At 37.4% G+C, this 15,719-nt stretch overlaps 1 protein-coding gene across 1 annotated transcript in view; it reads left to right on the forward strand.

Moving 5' to 3' along the window:
* The window catches only part of Pkhd1l1 (PKHD1 like 1), a 133,030-nt gene that overhangs the window by 67,111 nt on the left and 50,200 nt on the right, over window positions 1–15,719 (forward strand). Inside the window, 9 exon segments of the mRNA XM_042055713.1 lie at window positions 2,893–3,141; window positions 3,769–3,918; window positions 5,533–5,707; window positions 6,644–6,800; window positions 7,404–7,560; window positions 8,441–8,520; window positions 9,172–9,301; window positions 10,219–10,348; window positions 13,902–14,143. Coding sequence (XP_041911647.1) covers window positions 2,893–3,141; window positions 3,769–3,918; window positions 5,533–5,707; window positions 6,644–6,800; window positions 7,404–7,560; window positions 8,441–8,520; window positions 9,172–9,301; window positions 10,219–10,348; window positions 13,902–14,143 — 1,470 coding nt within the window.

Raw genomic sequence — 15,719 nt, forward strand, 5'->3', positions numbered from 1 at the left:
TTATTTATGAGGAAGTGACATATGCAGAGGAAGATGGCATCTTATCCTCTGCCATATGCCAGAGTTTCTAATCCTCACACTTTGTTTGAATGCTCATCATCTGTGTGAAGGATCCTAGAAAAGCAGCTGCAGCTAACTTAAGTCAATAGAATGGCTGTCTTAGTTTGCTTTCTGTTGCTGGAATAGCTCAAAACAACATGCAGCTTGGGTGGAAAATGGTTTATTTGGTGAACACATCCATATTACAGTCGATCATATACGGAAGTCAAGGTAGGTGGCAAGGCAGGAGCTTTGGGGCAGGTTCTGAAACAAAGGTCGTATGCTGCTTAATGGCTTACTCTTTATGGCCTCTCCAGCTTGCTTTCTTATACCACCTAGGACAAATTGCCTAGCTGTGGCAACTGCCCAGGTCTGGAACTGGCCCTATTGGCCTGAGCTTTTATCAATCATTAATCAAGAAAATGTTCCATAGATTTGCCTACAATCAGTCTAATGAAGACACTTTCTTAACTGAGGTTCCCTCTTCACAGATGACCTTAGCTTGTGTCCAGTTTGCAACATGTTTACTAGCACAATGGCTTTGATGCCTGAGTTAACGTCGCAATGACATTTAGACATCTCTTCCCCTTAATATCAGTTCTACTTTCATCTATGTACTTTCCTACTAACAAATAAAGACAACTGATATATAACTAAGAACACTAAATGTAACGAGTAATTTACAATGTCTTTTTTTATATATTTATTATGTGTGGACAAGAGGCATTCACGATCTTCGGGGAGTTTGTAGCTAATTTTTTCTTTAAAATTGAGCATATATGTTTATTTGGTGGCACAGCACCTGCTCATCATGAAGTGACACAACTATTTGAACTCTTTGAAAGGAATGGCATTTGTTTCTTAATTCCATGATCATTCTTCTTTCCCTCTCTGTCTTTGATTATTGTACCCCAAAGAACATCTTGGATGGATAAGGAACTTGTAGAAATTCTGCTTTATTTAGTAACGAGCCAGACTTTAGATCACACTAATAAAACGCAGCATTTTGAATGTCAAGCAAAATCTTAACCTTTACGAAACAACTTTAGCTTGTATTTGAAAATATTGCTAGCAAGAACTATTTATGATATGTATAGTCTTATGGTAATGGCTCATAATTATTTCTGTTTTCATAATTCTTACTTCATTAGTCAATCATATAGTAATTTTTATTATATGAATTAAATGAAACTGTTGTAGATTTTAATTAGTACTAACCTATAAAGATCATTATCTATTTATGTAAAATTTAGGTATTCGGGTTTCAATGTCCTATGGAATTTTCATGCTTATTGCTCTCAATGTGCATATGTTAAAAACATACAAACAAACAGACAGACAACAAAAGAAATTAGCTAATTACCTGAACGTCAGATTGGAGAGAAAAACAGAGGTCTCAATAAGTAAACTCCTCTTTGACTTGCTTAGAAAATAATAAACTTTACTCAATTAATATGAGATAACATTAAATACTTTCAACAGATACAGCAGACTATTAATAATTAAAGTCACCTATGCCATGACCTGGACAACAAATAATGCACATTTGGGTGGTATAACAAAATTAGAAAGCAAGAAGAAAGCTCACATGTGTAATAGTTGATCTTACAGATCATAGTAATTTGATATAAAATCATAGTGTATATAGGAAAGGAGGGGCCGTATAAGAAGGAGAGAATTTTTCATCATCTTGGCGTCTCTGTTTTCCTTGATAATTAAATAAATATAAGATTGGCAGAAAAATAGACAAAAATATTTTTATATATATACAGTGACTTCCTAGAAAAATGAAAACCCAAAAGCAGTTATAAATTTTTATTTTATTGTTATATTTATAAGTGTTTTGCTAACAAGTATGTATGTGTGCCATGTGTGGGACCATTGTGAGCCAGCATGTGGATGCTGGAGATCAAACCGGGTATTCTGGAAGATAGCCAGTTCTCTTAATGGCTGGGCCATCACTCCAGCCCTTCAAAGACAGTTGTGCCTAACTGCCATTGCACAAAGTCAGACATGTATAAAACTTACTAGAATACATGGGAAGGTTAAAAAAATAAAAGCATTATTCTACCAAAAAATTGAAAGAAGAGATAAAATGAAAATTTTGGTCTTGTACATATATATGTAAGGCCCTAACATCAATATTTTCTTTATTAGTCCCCTGTCCTCTGTTTTCTACTATAACTAATTCACTACATATCACGTCATAAGTTTCTCAAAGTGTATCTTCTGAACATACTTGAGTAATAGAAAATACAGCTTGTTCTAAAAATGGATTGCTATGATCAAAGGCACAGATAGCACAAAATACTCTCTCATGCTCAGAAATCCATAGATCAGAAACCCACAAAACTCCAATGATCCTCTAGATTGTTCTGCCCTCTTTTTCTTTTCTCTATCGGTCTAAAGAAGTAATTTATATGTTAACATGGACAGAAGAACTAGAAATCAGTGTACTTTGAGATAAGTCAAAAGTAATGAATGTACAATAGGCTGGTATATACCGTAGCAAAGATATGTATAACACATGTGTACTGTTATTTATATAGTTTTTAAACATTGGATATTATTCTGTTTGGGTTTTGTTTTTGGTTTACAAGACAGGTTCTCAATCTGACATTTGCTCTGTAGACCATGCTAGCCGTGAATTCAGTGATATGGATCCACCTGCCTCTGCCTCTAGAGTACTGAGATTAAAGGCACACCCAGTTCAGATAAATGTTATTTTATTCACAGCAGTAAAGCTACATATCTTCAAGTGCATATAGAAATATTAACATGTAGCTATCTTCAAGTGCCTATAGAAACATTAACATGTAGCATGTATTCTTATTGTTTTCTTTTTGTCTTAAGGTCCACCAGGAACTGAAGTTGAAATAACAGGGTCTAACCTTGGATTTGATATCTCAGATGTTTCAGTGATGATAAAAGACACTGTGTGTAACGTGACTGCCATCAATGACACTGTGTTGCAGTGCATTGTAGGAGAACATGCAGGGGGCGTGTTTCCTGTGACGATGCTTCACAAGACAAAAGGCTCTGCCCTCTCCTCTGTTGAATTTGAGTACCCACTTTATATTCAGAATATTTATCCAAGACAAGGTGATCAGTTAGTTTATATTATTTCAGCACTCACATAGAAAGAATATATTCTTAAAACCCTGCCATAACTTGCTTCTTATAAGCATAAAAATACTTACCTTAATTTGTTAAACAAGTTAAAATACAAGAGTATTAATTTGTCATTCCAAAATAATATGTTCTATATTTATTTTATGGCAGTATCATTTGATTAAAAGTTATCAAATTTTAGATTGGCATGTTACGTGTATAAATTTTAAAGATATTTATTTTAACTGAAATATAATTATTTCCACAGAAAATGGTGCTTCTAGTTGAAAATGAAGAATTAAAACATCTACAATGTATGATGAAAATATTCAATTAAGTAGTAATATTATATGAATGTTTTGAGTACTCTGAAATCATTTGTGACATCTCTTCTAAATTAAATTTTAGTTTCTAGAATTACTTACTTGTTACAAGAAATAACATTTATTCATTGAAGATTTAAACACTACAATTAGAAGGTATTTGGTATTATTAATAATATAAATTTCAGAACTAAGGAAGTTTGTGTAAAGTACTTTCCTCTTCAGGTTTTTAACTGCAGCAAATATGTACAGAAAAGAAGTTCTCTGCATATTCATTCAGTTTTGTCTGATTCAGGGAGCTTTGGTGGTGGCCAAACCATGACTGTGACAGGCACGGGGTTTGATCCACAGAATTCAGCTGTATTGATCTGTGGATCCAAATGTGCAGTAGACAAACTTGGGTCTGACTCTACAGCGCTGCTCTGTGAGACTCCATCGAATAATGGTAAGTACTCAAAAAAAAAAAAAAAGATGAATGGCTGCCTTTGAGAAACGCAAATTTTAGTACAATTACAGTCTCTTTTCTCAAGTTGTTGAATTCTTTTGATGAGATTGAGTCTGATTTATGACCATCCTGACTTCAAACCATTTGGTCAGAGCCTTACTTTCTACCATTGTAACTCCAAGGACTTTGGTTTGTGGCATCAATTGGTGCCTGGGTCTTAGTTACCCATTCAAATGGAGAACATGTCTTTGGTTCTCATTAGTTAAGTTTTCTTAAGGGCAGCTAACAAATGCTGAGAAATAGATAAATAATATTCTCCAGGGAATAGTACACCAGCAGGTTATCCAATCCCAAAACATAAACCCAAGTAACATTCCACAGACTGATCATGTTGTATTTGGAAATGTATGATATATATGTATACATATATGAATCTAAGAACAATTAATAGAAAAAGAGACCATAAACTTGAAAGAGAGCAAGGAAGGGTATATAGGAGGTTTTGGAGGACAAGAACAAAAGAAGGCAAATTATGTATTTACAGTATAATCTCAAAAAATAAAAGTAATTTTAAAAGATGAACTAGTACAGTTCTTTTGTGTACTAACCTTGGCAGTCATCAACAGGATTTGAGCCCTAAGCATTTCTTTGGAAAAGGTTTTCAACCTCTGTCTGCCTCAGATTCTTCATGGACCGAATTAAGTTTAACATAGTGGTGTTCTTCGTAGGATTATTGTGAGGTTAACATATGTAGGAGGGTGGATATCTGGAACGTGATACATGATTTTCTACTGTTATAATTCTTTTTCATTTTTACTGGTTGAAAAATAAAACCTAACTCTGAGTAATCCCTAAATCTCATATTTTGCCACTTCTTTTTTATTCCCAAGTAAGTAAGTAGGTGTCTTCCTACTCCAGGTTGTCTGTAAAATGGAGACACTGGTAGCCCTGATTTGGTAGGTGGTGAACCTCAACAATCCAGTATGATGGAAAGATTTGTCATCATTATTTAACATAATTTAGGAAGGTATTTATGTGGCTTTTAAAACAAAGAACAGGCTTTAAGTGGAAATATTTTGACATAATATTTTAGCTTTGTGAACTTTTTGCAGTTTAATTTTATTCATCATTTCAATACTAGAGTTGATATCTTGATAAAATTACGCAGCAATACTGTTGAAGACTGGCAGGGTGTGAGTCTCAGCACTGACTCCTCTTCTTTTGTACATGTTCCATGGGCTCTGCGTTGTGTTTCGGTTCCTCCCCCGACTCCCCTGTTGTCTGTGCTTCTGTATCTCCTTTTTCTAACTCTAATTTGCAGCATTGGACATTCTGGGGTTGGAAATCTAAGCAGGCAGGTTTTCAGCACGCTCCACAAGAGCAGTTCTGAGAGAAGACTGAGAGGGTTGTTTTCCCCCCTTTCTTTCCTCTTCCCTGTTAATAGTGGATATAGGTTCTATGATTTTTTTTTTCAGCTGTTGCTAGAGGATTTTGCTAGTTCGTGTACAATCTGTGTGCATTCTGAAGTGATCATGGGGAAAACAAGATTATAATGAAAATATTGAATCAGGGCCTGACGGCAGAGCTGTGCTCAGTCTGCATCCCTCTCCGTAGGCAGTGGACCAGAACAAGCCTGTGGTGTGAGTGTGGTCAACGGAAAGGACTCAACCCAGTCCACGATGCCGTTTACATACACCTTGTCTCTGACTCCACTCATCGCTGAAATATCGCCCAGGAGAGGCAGCACCGCAGGGGGCACCAGACTTACAGTCACAGGATCCGGATTCAGGTACCGTCTTCACACAGGGGCGCACCAACACGATTCTAGACGCGAGAACAGTTTTCTCTCCTAAGCCTCACAGTAATCAAGGACAGTCTCGGAGCGTGGACTTTTCTGTGTCTAAGTCATACTTAAGGCACAAAATAGCGCCTAACAGCCTGCATTCACTGAATACGTATTCTTTGCTGGGGACCTTCCTACCCGCGGAAGGTTCCCTCTCCTCCATATAAGGGGTTTTAATCCCACTTCATGTTCAGGAGGCTAAGGTGCAAAGATGAAATGAGTTGCCCCAAACCAGCAATAAGCTGACAAACACAAATCATTTGTCCTGCTTTCCCCCTCAGCTCCTCTCCAGTCACAGTATGTTTCATGGGTGGAAAAGAAACATCTTTTCCCTAACCAAATCCATTCCTCTGCAACCAGCCAGGCTCTTTTTCAGATGCCGTTACTCAGAGGCTCTGCCACCATTCCTCAGGAGAGAAAGCTGACTTCAACGCATTGGGGACTAGTTTAGTATCTCAAGTGCCAACAGTTCCTTAAAACATGTGTTTCAAGTAGAGGTTGCATTCTAACTAAGGCTTGTGACTATGCTTAAAATACTGCAAAGGGAAAACATTCATGAGCAGTTTCTACAATTTGTAAAATGCAACTGTTTGGAGACCACAAAGAATCTTGGTGGCTTTAGGCCAGGCAGCTTTTCCTTTAATATTGGGACACGTGCTAGATTCTACATTTCTGTATCCTGAGGTCTTATAGTCTTGGTTTGCTTTTTCTCAATAAATATTTCTGACTCTTAATATACTGCCAGCCTGCGCTTTGGTAGACCATAGGGCATGATCGCTGGTTTTACTGTAACATATGAATGCAGAGTTTTTAATATGTGAAGTAGAAATTCGAGGTAATTATATATGGTTCACCTTTTCTTTTTTTTTTTTTTTTTTACAGCGAAAACACACAGGATGTTCAGGTCTCCATAGCCCGTGACAAATGTGATGTCCAGCATTCCAACAGGACACATATCATCTGCATGACGAGTGCTCATGCTCCTTCAGGGTGGGCTCCGGTTCATGTCAGCATCGGAAACATCGGCATGGCCAAACTGGTAATCATGGCAGTTACATATGGTAACCACAGCAATTAAATCTCGCACTCCGGAGGTGGGCTGCTTGCTAGTGGATATCTTAATAGAGCTTAATGGCTCCAGCAGATAATTTAACTCTTCCTGTACTCAACTTAAGTGGTGCACAGTTTTGTGCTTTATCATTCATGTTTTTATTCTCTATTTTAATCATTCCATGTGTGGCATAATTAATAATACATTTTAACATTTTTATAATCATGAAATAATTGAGTCATCTGTAACATCTTTAAAGTAAGCTTCATTTCATTACTTAGACAACGTATCTTGTTCTAGATCTTTGTTCGTTTTGTTTTTCAAAGACAGGGTTTCTCTGCAGCTTTGCAGCCTGTTCTGGAACTTGCTCTGTAGACAGGCTGGCCTCAAACTCACAGAGATCCGCCTGTCTCTGCCTCCCGAGTGCTGGGATTAAAGACGTGCGCCACCGCCACCTGTTTTTTTGGTTGTTTGGTTGTTTGTTTGTTTGTTTGGTTGGTTGGTTGGTTTTTTTGTTCTGTTTTGGTTTGGTTTTTGAGAAATTTCCTGATAAATCCTCTGACTCTATGGCTTCTTCACACACTGTTACAGGAGAATGCTGATTTCTTATATGTTGATGCTTGGTCTGCCAACTCCTCATGGGGAGGAAGTCCCCCACCAGAAGAAGGTTCACTTGTTGTTATTACAAAAGGACAGATAATTCTGCTGGACCAAAGTACTCCTGTTCTGAAAATGTTACTCATTCAAGGTGAATTTGTGAAAATCTGTATATTAGACTTTGCTGACAATTTCTATGAAGTTAATTTCACCAAAATTCATTATTATGAATGTTTATCTTTGTAGTAGGCTTCTAAAATCTGTTTGCAATTATGAATTATTCTGTGTGCTGCCACTAGCATTCTTCAAACTTTGTCTCATGAAACTTTTTCTTCAGTACTAATAGGGCAGGCTGGTGAACATCTTGATGTGTTCACATTAAATTGATTAAAATAACAGCATTTCCCATATCGAGAATATTAAGGCAGTGAATCCCAGAGGCTACAAAACCGTATCCGTTTGCTCAAGTCAATCCTAAACAACTCCTGACAGCCCTTGGAAGTTGACTGCAGTTCTCTCCTTTGCCACGAATCTTTCAGTTATAACACTGCTTCTTGGTATTCTGGTTCTATTATAATAATGGAATAGCCACCACAATTACAATTATACACTAAAAATAATTTCAACAGAAATTACAAAGTGCATGGAGCTTTTGTGCATAAACCTTGGCATAATGGTTGTGTGTGTTTGAAGACTGCTGCAATTTTAGGATTGTTTTTAGCTTCTGCAAAATGATTTTTGTTTTGAAGATAAAGTTGTACTATCTTCACATTGACATTAGTCTTTTAACTGTAAAAATTTCAGAGCTAACTTTTTTTTTTAAGAACAGAGCTAATGTTGACATTATACTGGTTTTTATAAAGGTAATTATTTCTTTGTTCTTTTATATTTTGAATACCTGTTTCATAGAATTATCTTGTGTAGTTGTGCCATATAATGATAGTGAAAATAACCCTAGTATTTCTTCAATTGCTCTAGAATTTCTTTTGCTCTTGGGATCTTATAACATATAAATATCATGTGGTTCATAGGTGGGACTCTGATATTTGATGAAGCTGATATTGAACTCCAGGCAGAAAATATCCTCATCACAGATGGGGGTGTTCTTCAGGTATAAAAAATAGCATATTTACCTAATTTTATTGTTTAAAATATTATGTGTAAAATAAATAGTTAATCCTACCATATTTTCCTGGAGTTGTCTCTGTTTAGACAGGGTTAATTAGTGGAAAACTTGCCAGAGGTTGATTCTCAGACTATTCCTACATTTTATTAGGGAAAACATAGTGTTTAGTTGAATTTAAAATAAAAGGAAAACTGCCCTGGTTCGATTAGCATGCTTTCTGAAGGTCAGTTGTTGTATATTGACCTATTAGAAAATTCAGGTCTTAGGGTTGAGGAAGCTAACAAGATGACACAGAAAAAGTCAACAGCACTGGAAGAACAACCCTGGAGGTCATATTCTAGTCTCTATGGGTAGAACCAACCATTGGCTTTAGTCACATTTGAGGTAACAGGGTAACATTGTTTACAAGCTTTTGATGTTGATGTTTTCTGTGTTACAATAGCACACACATGCACCTGTGCAGACAGGAAACCACATACACAGCAAAAAAATTTAGGATTCATATTGTGAAAGAAAGGTATGAATGACAAGGCAATTCTTAAATGGGGAAAAAATGAAAAATAATTACTTTCACTTGATAAGAATTGTCAATTGCTGAGTTTTCCTTTTTCGAACGGTTTGTTTGAATTCTTTCAGATTGGGACAGAAGCATCTCCGTTTCAACACAAAGCTGTCATTACGCTGCACGGACATCTTAGATCCCCTGAGCTCCCTGTGTATGGAGCTAAGACCTTGGCCGTGCGAGAGGGCACACTGGACTTGCACGGTAGGCTGGAGACACTCCGGAATAAACTTTCCTGGCTTCTGCTCTCTTCTTTTCTTCTGTTCCCTGTTTCTTTCTGACTCTGCGCCTTAGTCTAGAAAGCTCCCTCCCTCACCCCGCAGAAGCAAGTCTCAGATCAAGGCCACGCCTTCCTTGTGGCCCATCCCATACTCTTTTCATTGCCATTCCTATGGATGGGCAACACTGTTACCACTATTAGGCGATTCCCTTATGTACTCTGCCTACTCGGTACTTTGTCTGAAAAGGCACTAATTTTGGAATTAGAAGGAACTATCTTTATTTTTTTACTTCTAAATATAGGATATTTCTAAAATATAAAAATAAATGTACAGTTATAGCTATAATTCAGGAAATTGCCATCCATTAATGGGTTTGATCATGTTTGAGGGGCCAGGGTGACATTCCTTAAGTATAAATGCAGTCATTTTTTTCACACTGATGTCTTCCATATGAGGAAAATCATAGCCTTTTTTGAATATGGAATGCCATGAACAGGAATATTATGACCAAAAATGTCCTATGTGGGACTAATATCCATCCTACTGTAATTTTTTTAGAAATTTATATGTATGATTTATCTGTAGATTATCAGTTTAATCAGCTCATGTTAACAATAATAATATTATCACAATTTATGTTGTTTCTATAAAGAATATTTTCACAAATAGAACAGAATTCTATTAACATCGAACATAAATACATCATTATAGAAGCATGTTATTGTAAGCCTGATTGTCAATTTTCCGAAGCAAGAATTTCCATATTTTTATTTTGAGATAAGTGGTGAAATCCTAAGGTAGAATAAGTCTTCCCCAATTTGACATAATTCAAATGCAGAGAGCACTTAGTAACCCCGAAAAGACATCTGAGGAAATGCTGGGTGTTTGTGTGGCTTCCAGGTCTGCCCGTGCCTGTGGTCTGGACTCGTTTGGCTCACACCGCAAATGCGGGAGAGTGGACGCTGATTGTACAAGAGGCAGTGGCATGGAAAGCAGGAGAGAGCATCGTGATTGCTAGCACAGGACACAGGTATCTAGTGATGCGCATTTATTTAAGATACACTTGTTTTTTTTAATCCGTGTAAAAGAGGAACGATTTGGAATTCACCCAAACTATTTTGTTCTAACTTGAGTCATTTGGTAAAGAACCATAAACAACCAAATACGTGTGGGTCGGATGTTAGCCTCTGTGAGATCACCACAGTGTTGAGGTTTTAGTGACTGAATTCGTTTGATCTGAATCATAGTAAAACAATGTGTAGGCAATAAAATCCTTTTTCACAGGGTTGGGTTCTTCGGTGAGATTTCCCCGAAAAGGAGCATTCTGCTCTTAAAAGTCATTTGAAAATGACTCACTGTGCTGCTGCGTTACCTAAAGACAACCCTGGAAACAAAAAATGTAAATGAGCTTTTCTGTGTGGGGTCACTGGAGGACGTGCTGAGCAGCAGCCAGAACTCCTTCATCCCACAGCCTTGGCAGCGTTTCCCACTGAGCAAACCTGGAGGCAATGACAGAATGGGCGAAATCCATAGGTGGTAGAGAGCGAGCAGAACTTCCCACAGCTGAAGTTGCCCACGCCCCTTAATTTTCATTTAGTTACATATTCCAGCAATTAAGAAATTAAAAATATAGTGCAGCTTTCCCGAGACTATCGGGGAGCGAGGGCGAGAGGAGCTTTCGTTTGTTTTAGCTTTAGCTTGCTATTTAAATTACAGACACTAAGATTGCATGTCGTTATGTTTACCAGGAAAGGAAGAGTAATTATGACAAGAAACAGACCTGCCAAGTCCATGGTTGACTTTAAAAAAATTAAAATGCAAGATGCCATTTTTCAAGTTAAAAATAGGCTTGCAGATGTTGGGGAGAGATAAATATATACTTACAAACTTAGTTCTGTAAGTGCCTCTTTTTTTCTCCCCTTGGAAGGAAATTTAAATTATATAATGACAAAAAAGGAGGAAAATCATGGCGCTCGCTAACAGAATAGAAAATCTTTATTTATAGCCTTTCTATGTGAATAACTTTACAATTTAGAATAGAGCTGGTTTTAAGAAACATTAGGACTTTAAGCTAGGCTCACAACCAAAACATCAGGAAAAAATCTGAGAATTTACAAAGTCAGAGTTAAGAAAATAGCTTTTCTGGAGGCAGAAAGCACTGGGCCAATCTTGAAAGTCCAGGTGATGAGAGGGAGGAGGAATTGTATGAGCCAGAGGGGTCAGGATCATGACAGGGAAAGCCATAGAGACTGCAGACCTGAGCTAATGGGAACTCATGCACTCTGGACCGGCTAGGGAGCCTGCATGGGACCGACCTGGACCCTCCGTATGTGGATGACAGTAGTGTAGCTTGGTACATCTGTGGGGTCTCTAGCAGTGGGGTCAGAACCTGTTCCTGGTGCTGGCACAAGAGCCGGCTTTTTGGAACCTAGTCCCCATGCAGGGAGGCCTCGGCCAGTCTTGTTGCAGAGGAAAGAGCTTGGTCCTGTCTTAAGTTTTTTTTTTTCTATAGCCTCTTGATCTAAGATAGTTCAAGAACAGCCTGAGCCGCTTCCACATACCACCTGTGGGATCTGACTTTGATTCACTCTTAAACATCCTGGAGTCTCCACCTCTCCGTGTCTCGTTATTGCAACTCCTCCATGCGTCATTAGGGATCTAGGTTCCTGTGGTCCCTTACCATCTCGGAAAGCCATTTTGTTTTGTATCCTTTAGTTTTTTTCACCATTATCCTACGTTCCAGGACAGGCTCTAAAAAAGCTGCAGAGAAACCCTGTCTCGAAAAACCAAAAAAAAAAAAAAAAAAAAAAAAAAAAGAAAAACAATCATTAAACTGTTTAAAAATTTCCATGTCTATTTCATGCCACGAGTCCTTCTTCTCCTTGTAACAGAGTCTAAACTGCTTCAACGGACATTGGCACCGACCTGCCGGTACCCCGACCCTAGCCTTCTATGCATCAATTCCCTTCAGCTCTGCCCTTGAACTTCTGTCCCCTTGGCTTTCCCTGCTTCCAGTTTCACTTTGTTTACCACATCTGGATGGCCGGGGCGTCTTTCTAGTTTTGTTAAGTGCTCAGCAGGCAAAATAATTCAAAATAATTCACCCTGTCGTTATATTCAGCCAGACCAGAATACAAGACAGAGAAATAGGCATGAGAGAGGACCACAATATGGTCCTTCTGAGTGCCAACAGAGCAGTCTGCAAGCTGTAATAACAATCTAGACAGGCTGTGAGAGATGACAGAGTTCACTTTTAATCTAGCTTATATCTGACACCGGCATTTTACCCAGTTTTTTAAGCTAAGAAAGAATTATGGGAAAAAGAAGAACAAAGAAAGCACAATCATCTCTGCTGAGCTCGCCTGTCTCCAATCACACTTTGTGGAAACTGTGAAATAACATCTTGGTGCACTCAGCTTAAAGTCAGAGGCCCTTTCTGCTTGCTCTTTCCAGGGTTTGTCTCTATGCCTGGAAAGCAAATTAGACCCCTAGAAAGCAAACCGGATAAAAAACTGAATATATGAATGTGTGCATCATAAAATTTACAAGAGTTAACAAGAGTCATTTACTGTAGCTGGAATTTTGAGGATATTAGAGAATAAACTGCAACCGAAAATTTTCTCTGCTTAGAAACTTCTAATGGCGTTCCTTTGTAAGAGTTTCTCTGCCTCACCATGACTGGTACCTTGACCAGATGATCGTGGCTGTCGGAAGGCTTCATCTGCGTCTTACAGAGTGCTCAGAAGGCTCTCTGGCCTCTCTCCATTGATGCCAGTAACACAGTCCTTCCCACCAAAGCTGTTTACACTCCTCGCTGGGAGTATACAGTCATTCTCATTTAAGAACCTCTGAGGATGATCCCTAAAACTATACATGATTAATTTTGTACTCTCTGAAATAATCTAGCCCTTGGGTTTGAGTCATAAAACTTACTCTAAATACAAAATAATTTTCTCAAATATCCTTTCAGAATATGGCATGACATTTTTAAAAAGTACCTTACTTGAGAGGAGGGAAGGGAAACTGCAATCAGGACGTAAAATAAAAATATATTTAATTAATTAATAAAAAGAATATAAATGTCAGATATAATACAGATAAATATTTTACTTCTAGTCTCAAGAGTGTTATAATTCTGTCCATAACTTAATTTGTATTAACTGGAACTTTAATTATGTTACTCAGTGCTGTGACTCGAATACAAAATGTTCCGTATAGTGTATTTGCAAACTTGGTTCCCAACTGCGGATGCTATTTGGAAGGCTGCAGAGCCTTTAGCCTGGTTAAAGGAAGCATTGGACATGGCCATTCTGCTCTCTTACTGGTGGTGGAGGCCACGTGAGCCTTGGGCTCCTACCACCACACCTTCCATGACAGGGGGCGGGCTACATCTGTGAAAGTACATTTTAGAAAAAATCCTTCTTCCATTTAGTTTTATTTTCTTAGTTATCTGGTCACATCAATAAAGAAGATGTAATTAATAAAAAAAAGTCCTTACTTTATGACTGAAGTATTCAAACGTGTAAAACAAATATGGCAAATGTGTATGCTAATTTGTAGTTTTTTTTCTTAAAATTTCATAGACACAGTCAAGGAGAGAATGAGAAACGGACCATTGCCTCGGTGTCAGCTGACGGGATGAGCATAACACTAACTAGGCCACTAAACTATACACACTTAGGAATTACTGTCACACTCCCAGATGGAACTGTGTTTGAAGCAAGGGCAGAGGTTGGACTTCTTACAAGAAATATCTTAATAAGAGGGTCTGAAAATGTGGAATGGAATGACAAAATCCCATCATGTCCTGATGGATTTGACACAGGTATTCTTCCTATCCATTGTCTGCATTAGTGATCATGCTAATTTTCAAGACATGTTGATTTCTATGGAAGTGTGTTATTCTATTTCAACATCCAAACATACCATGTGGACATGAACTATGGAAATTTGGAATCACTGATGGCTTGAAAATATCTGTAATATAGTGATGAAAATGACCGTTACTGATACCAAAGTGGAAGAAATGAGTGTACTTGGAATCTATTGATGAAGTCCCTCCCCATTCTTGTGGTTTCTTGTTATATGTTTCTTTTCTCAAAGTCCTTTGTCATGTGATCTTGGTAACTTCAGAGTCATACATCATCCAGAAGTTACATCACTTACATTTACCAAGAAAATGCAGAATACAGTATTTGATGTTTTATTTAGCAAGTCTTTACCTCTTTTCCAAAATCTGCATTATATATGAGGGTAATTTCATCATAGACAGATATTGTAAAAGGTAGTTCATGGACAATATTGACTAGATGGAAAACTTGATATATGAGAAGATAAAGAGATATGAGTGTAGATATATAAGTCTATAACTTTTAAGATAGGCTAGAATAGCTCCAGTGCCTTTGGAATTTTGTTCTGAATCATTCTTTGCATGAAATTCTATCCTCTGCCCTGAAGGATGTTTTGCGGTATGTCTGATGTGTATGAATCAAATATTATTAACATTCCCATCACTGTGTCAGCCAAAAATGGTTTCCAGATGTTGCAAAAGTTTTCTCTGGAAACAACATTGTCCCATAGTTGCAAGAACAGAACTACACTATGCCCCATTAGTCAACAAGCCTAAAATATCCATGATGTTCACTGACAAAGGATACTTCTTATTCATGCTTCATCTGTCTGGTCTAATATAGGTCAATAGGAGGCCCTTCTCATTACCATCCCAGAATTCAGATTGATGTAGGCTTTGTCTCAATATGGGCTTTAATCATCTCAGAAGCAAAGATGAGATGACGAGAGGAGCAAGCCACCTATTAATTGCTGAGGTTCTGAAACGATGTATATTGTTTCTGTTTATGTGACATTGGCCAGCAATAAGTCAACAGCTACGTTTAAGGGAATTAGTGAAAGGCCCTGAACACACAGTAGAGAATTATTGGATATTGATGCACCTTAATGATGTGTTTATACTATAAAGCAGAATATCTTTTGACAAGTTATCTCTTAATATTTTTGTAATCATTAGTAAGTGACGATAAAATAGCAGACACAAGTTAGTTAATAGCTTTTTCTTCAAAGGTAAGCATAAGTTCACTGGATTTTATGTTAAATGACCTATTTTCTGATTCCAGTTTATCTGCATCAAGTCTCACAGTAGATATGAAAGCAAGCCTCAAGCTGTTAAAAGGAAAAGACTTCCCGTTATGCACATTGGACTGTCAGAATCTAGCGCTAATCAAGCATAATTTTGCGTTATGGTAATTTCCAATTTGAAGAGGAAGCTTCAGAAATAATAAACAAAATACAATTATCATTATTTACTCAACCATCCAAATATTATTTGATACTATCTCCAAAAGATGCTCTGAATAAGACAGCACACTTAGCTTTCTTATTATCTA

Source organism: Arvicola amphibius, chromosome 9 (assembly GCF_903992535.2).
Source record: "Arvicola amphibius chromosome 9, mArvAmp1.2, whole genome shotgun sequence".
NCBI lineage: Eukaryota > Metazoa > Chordata > Mammalia > Rodentia > Cricetidae > Arvicola > Arvicola amphibius.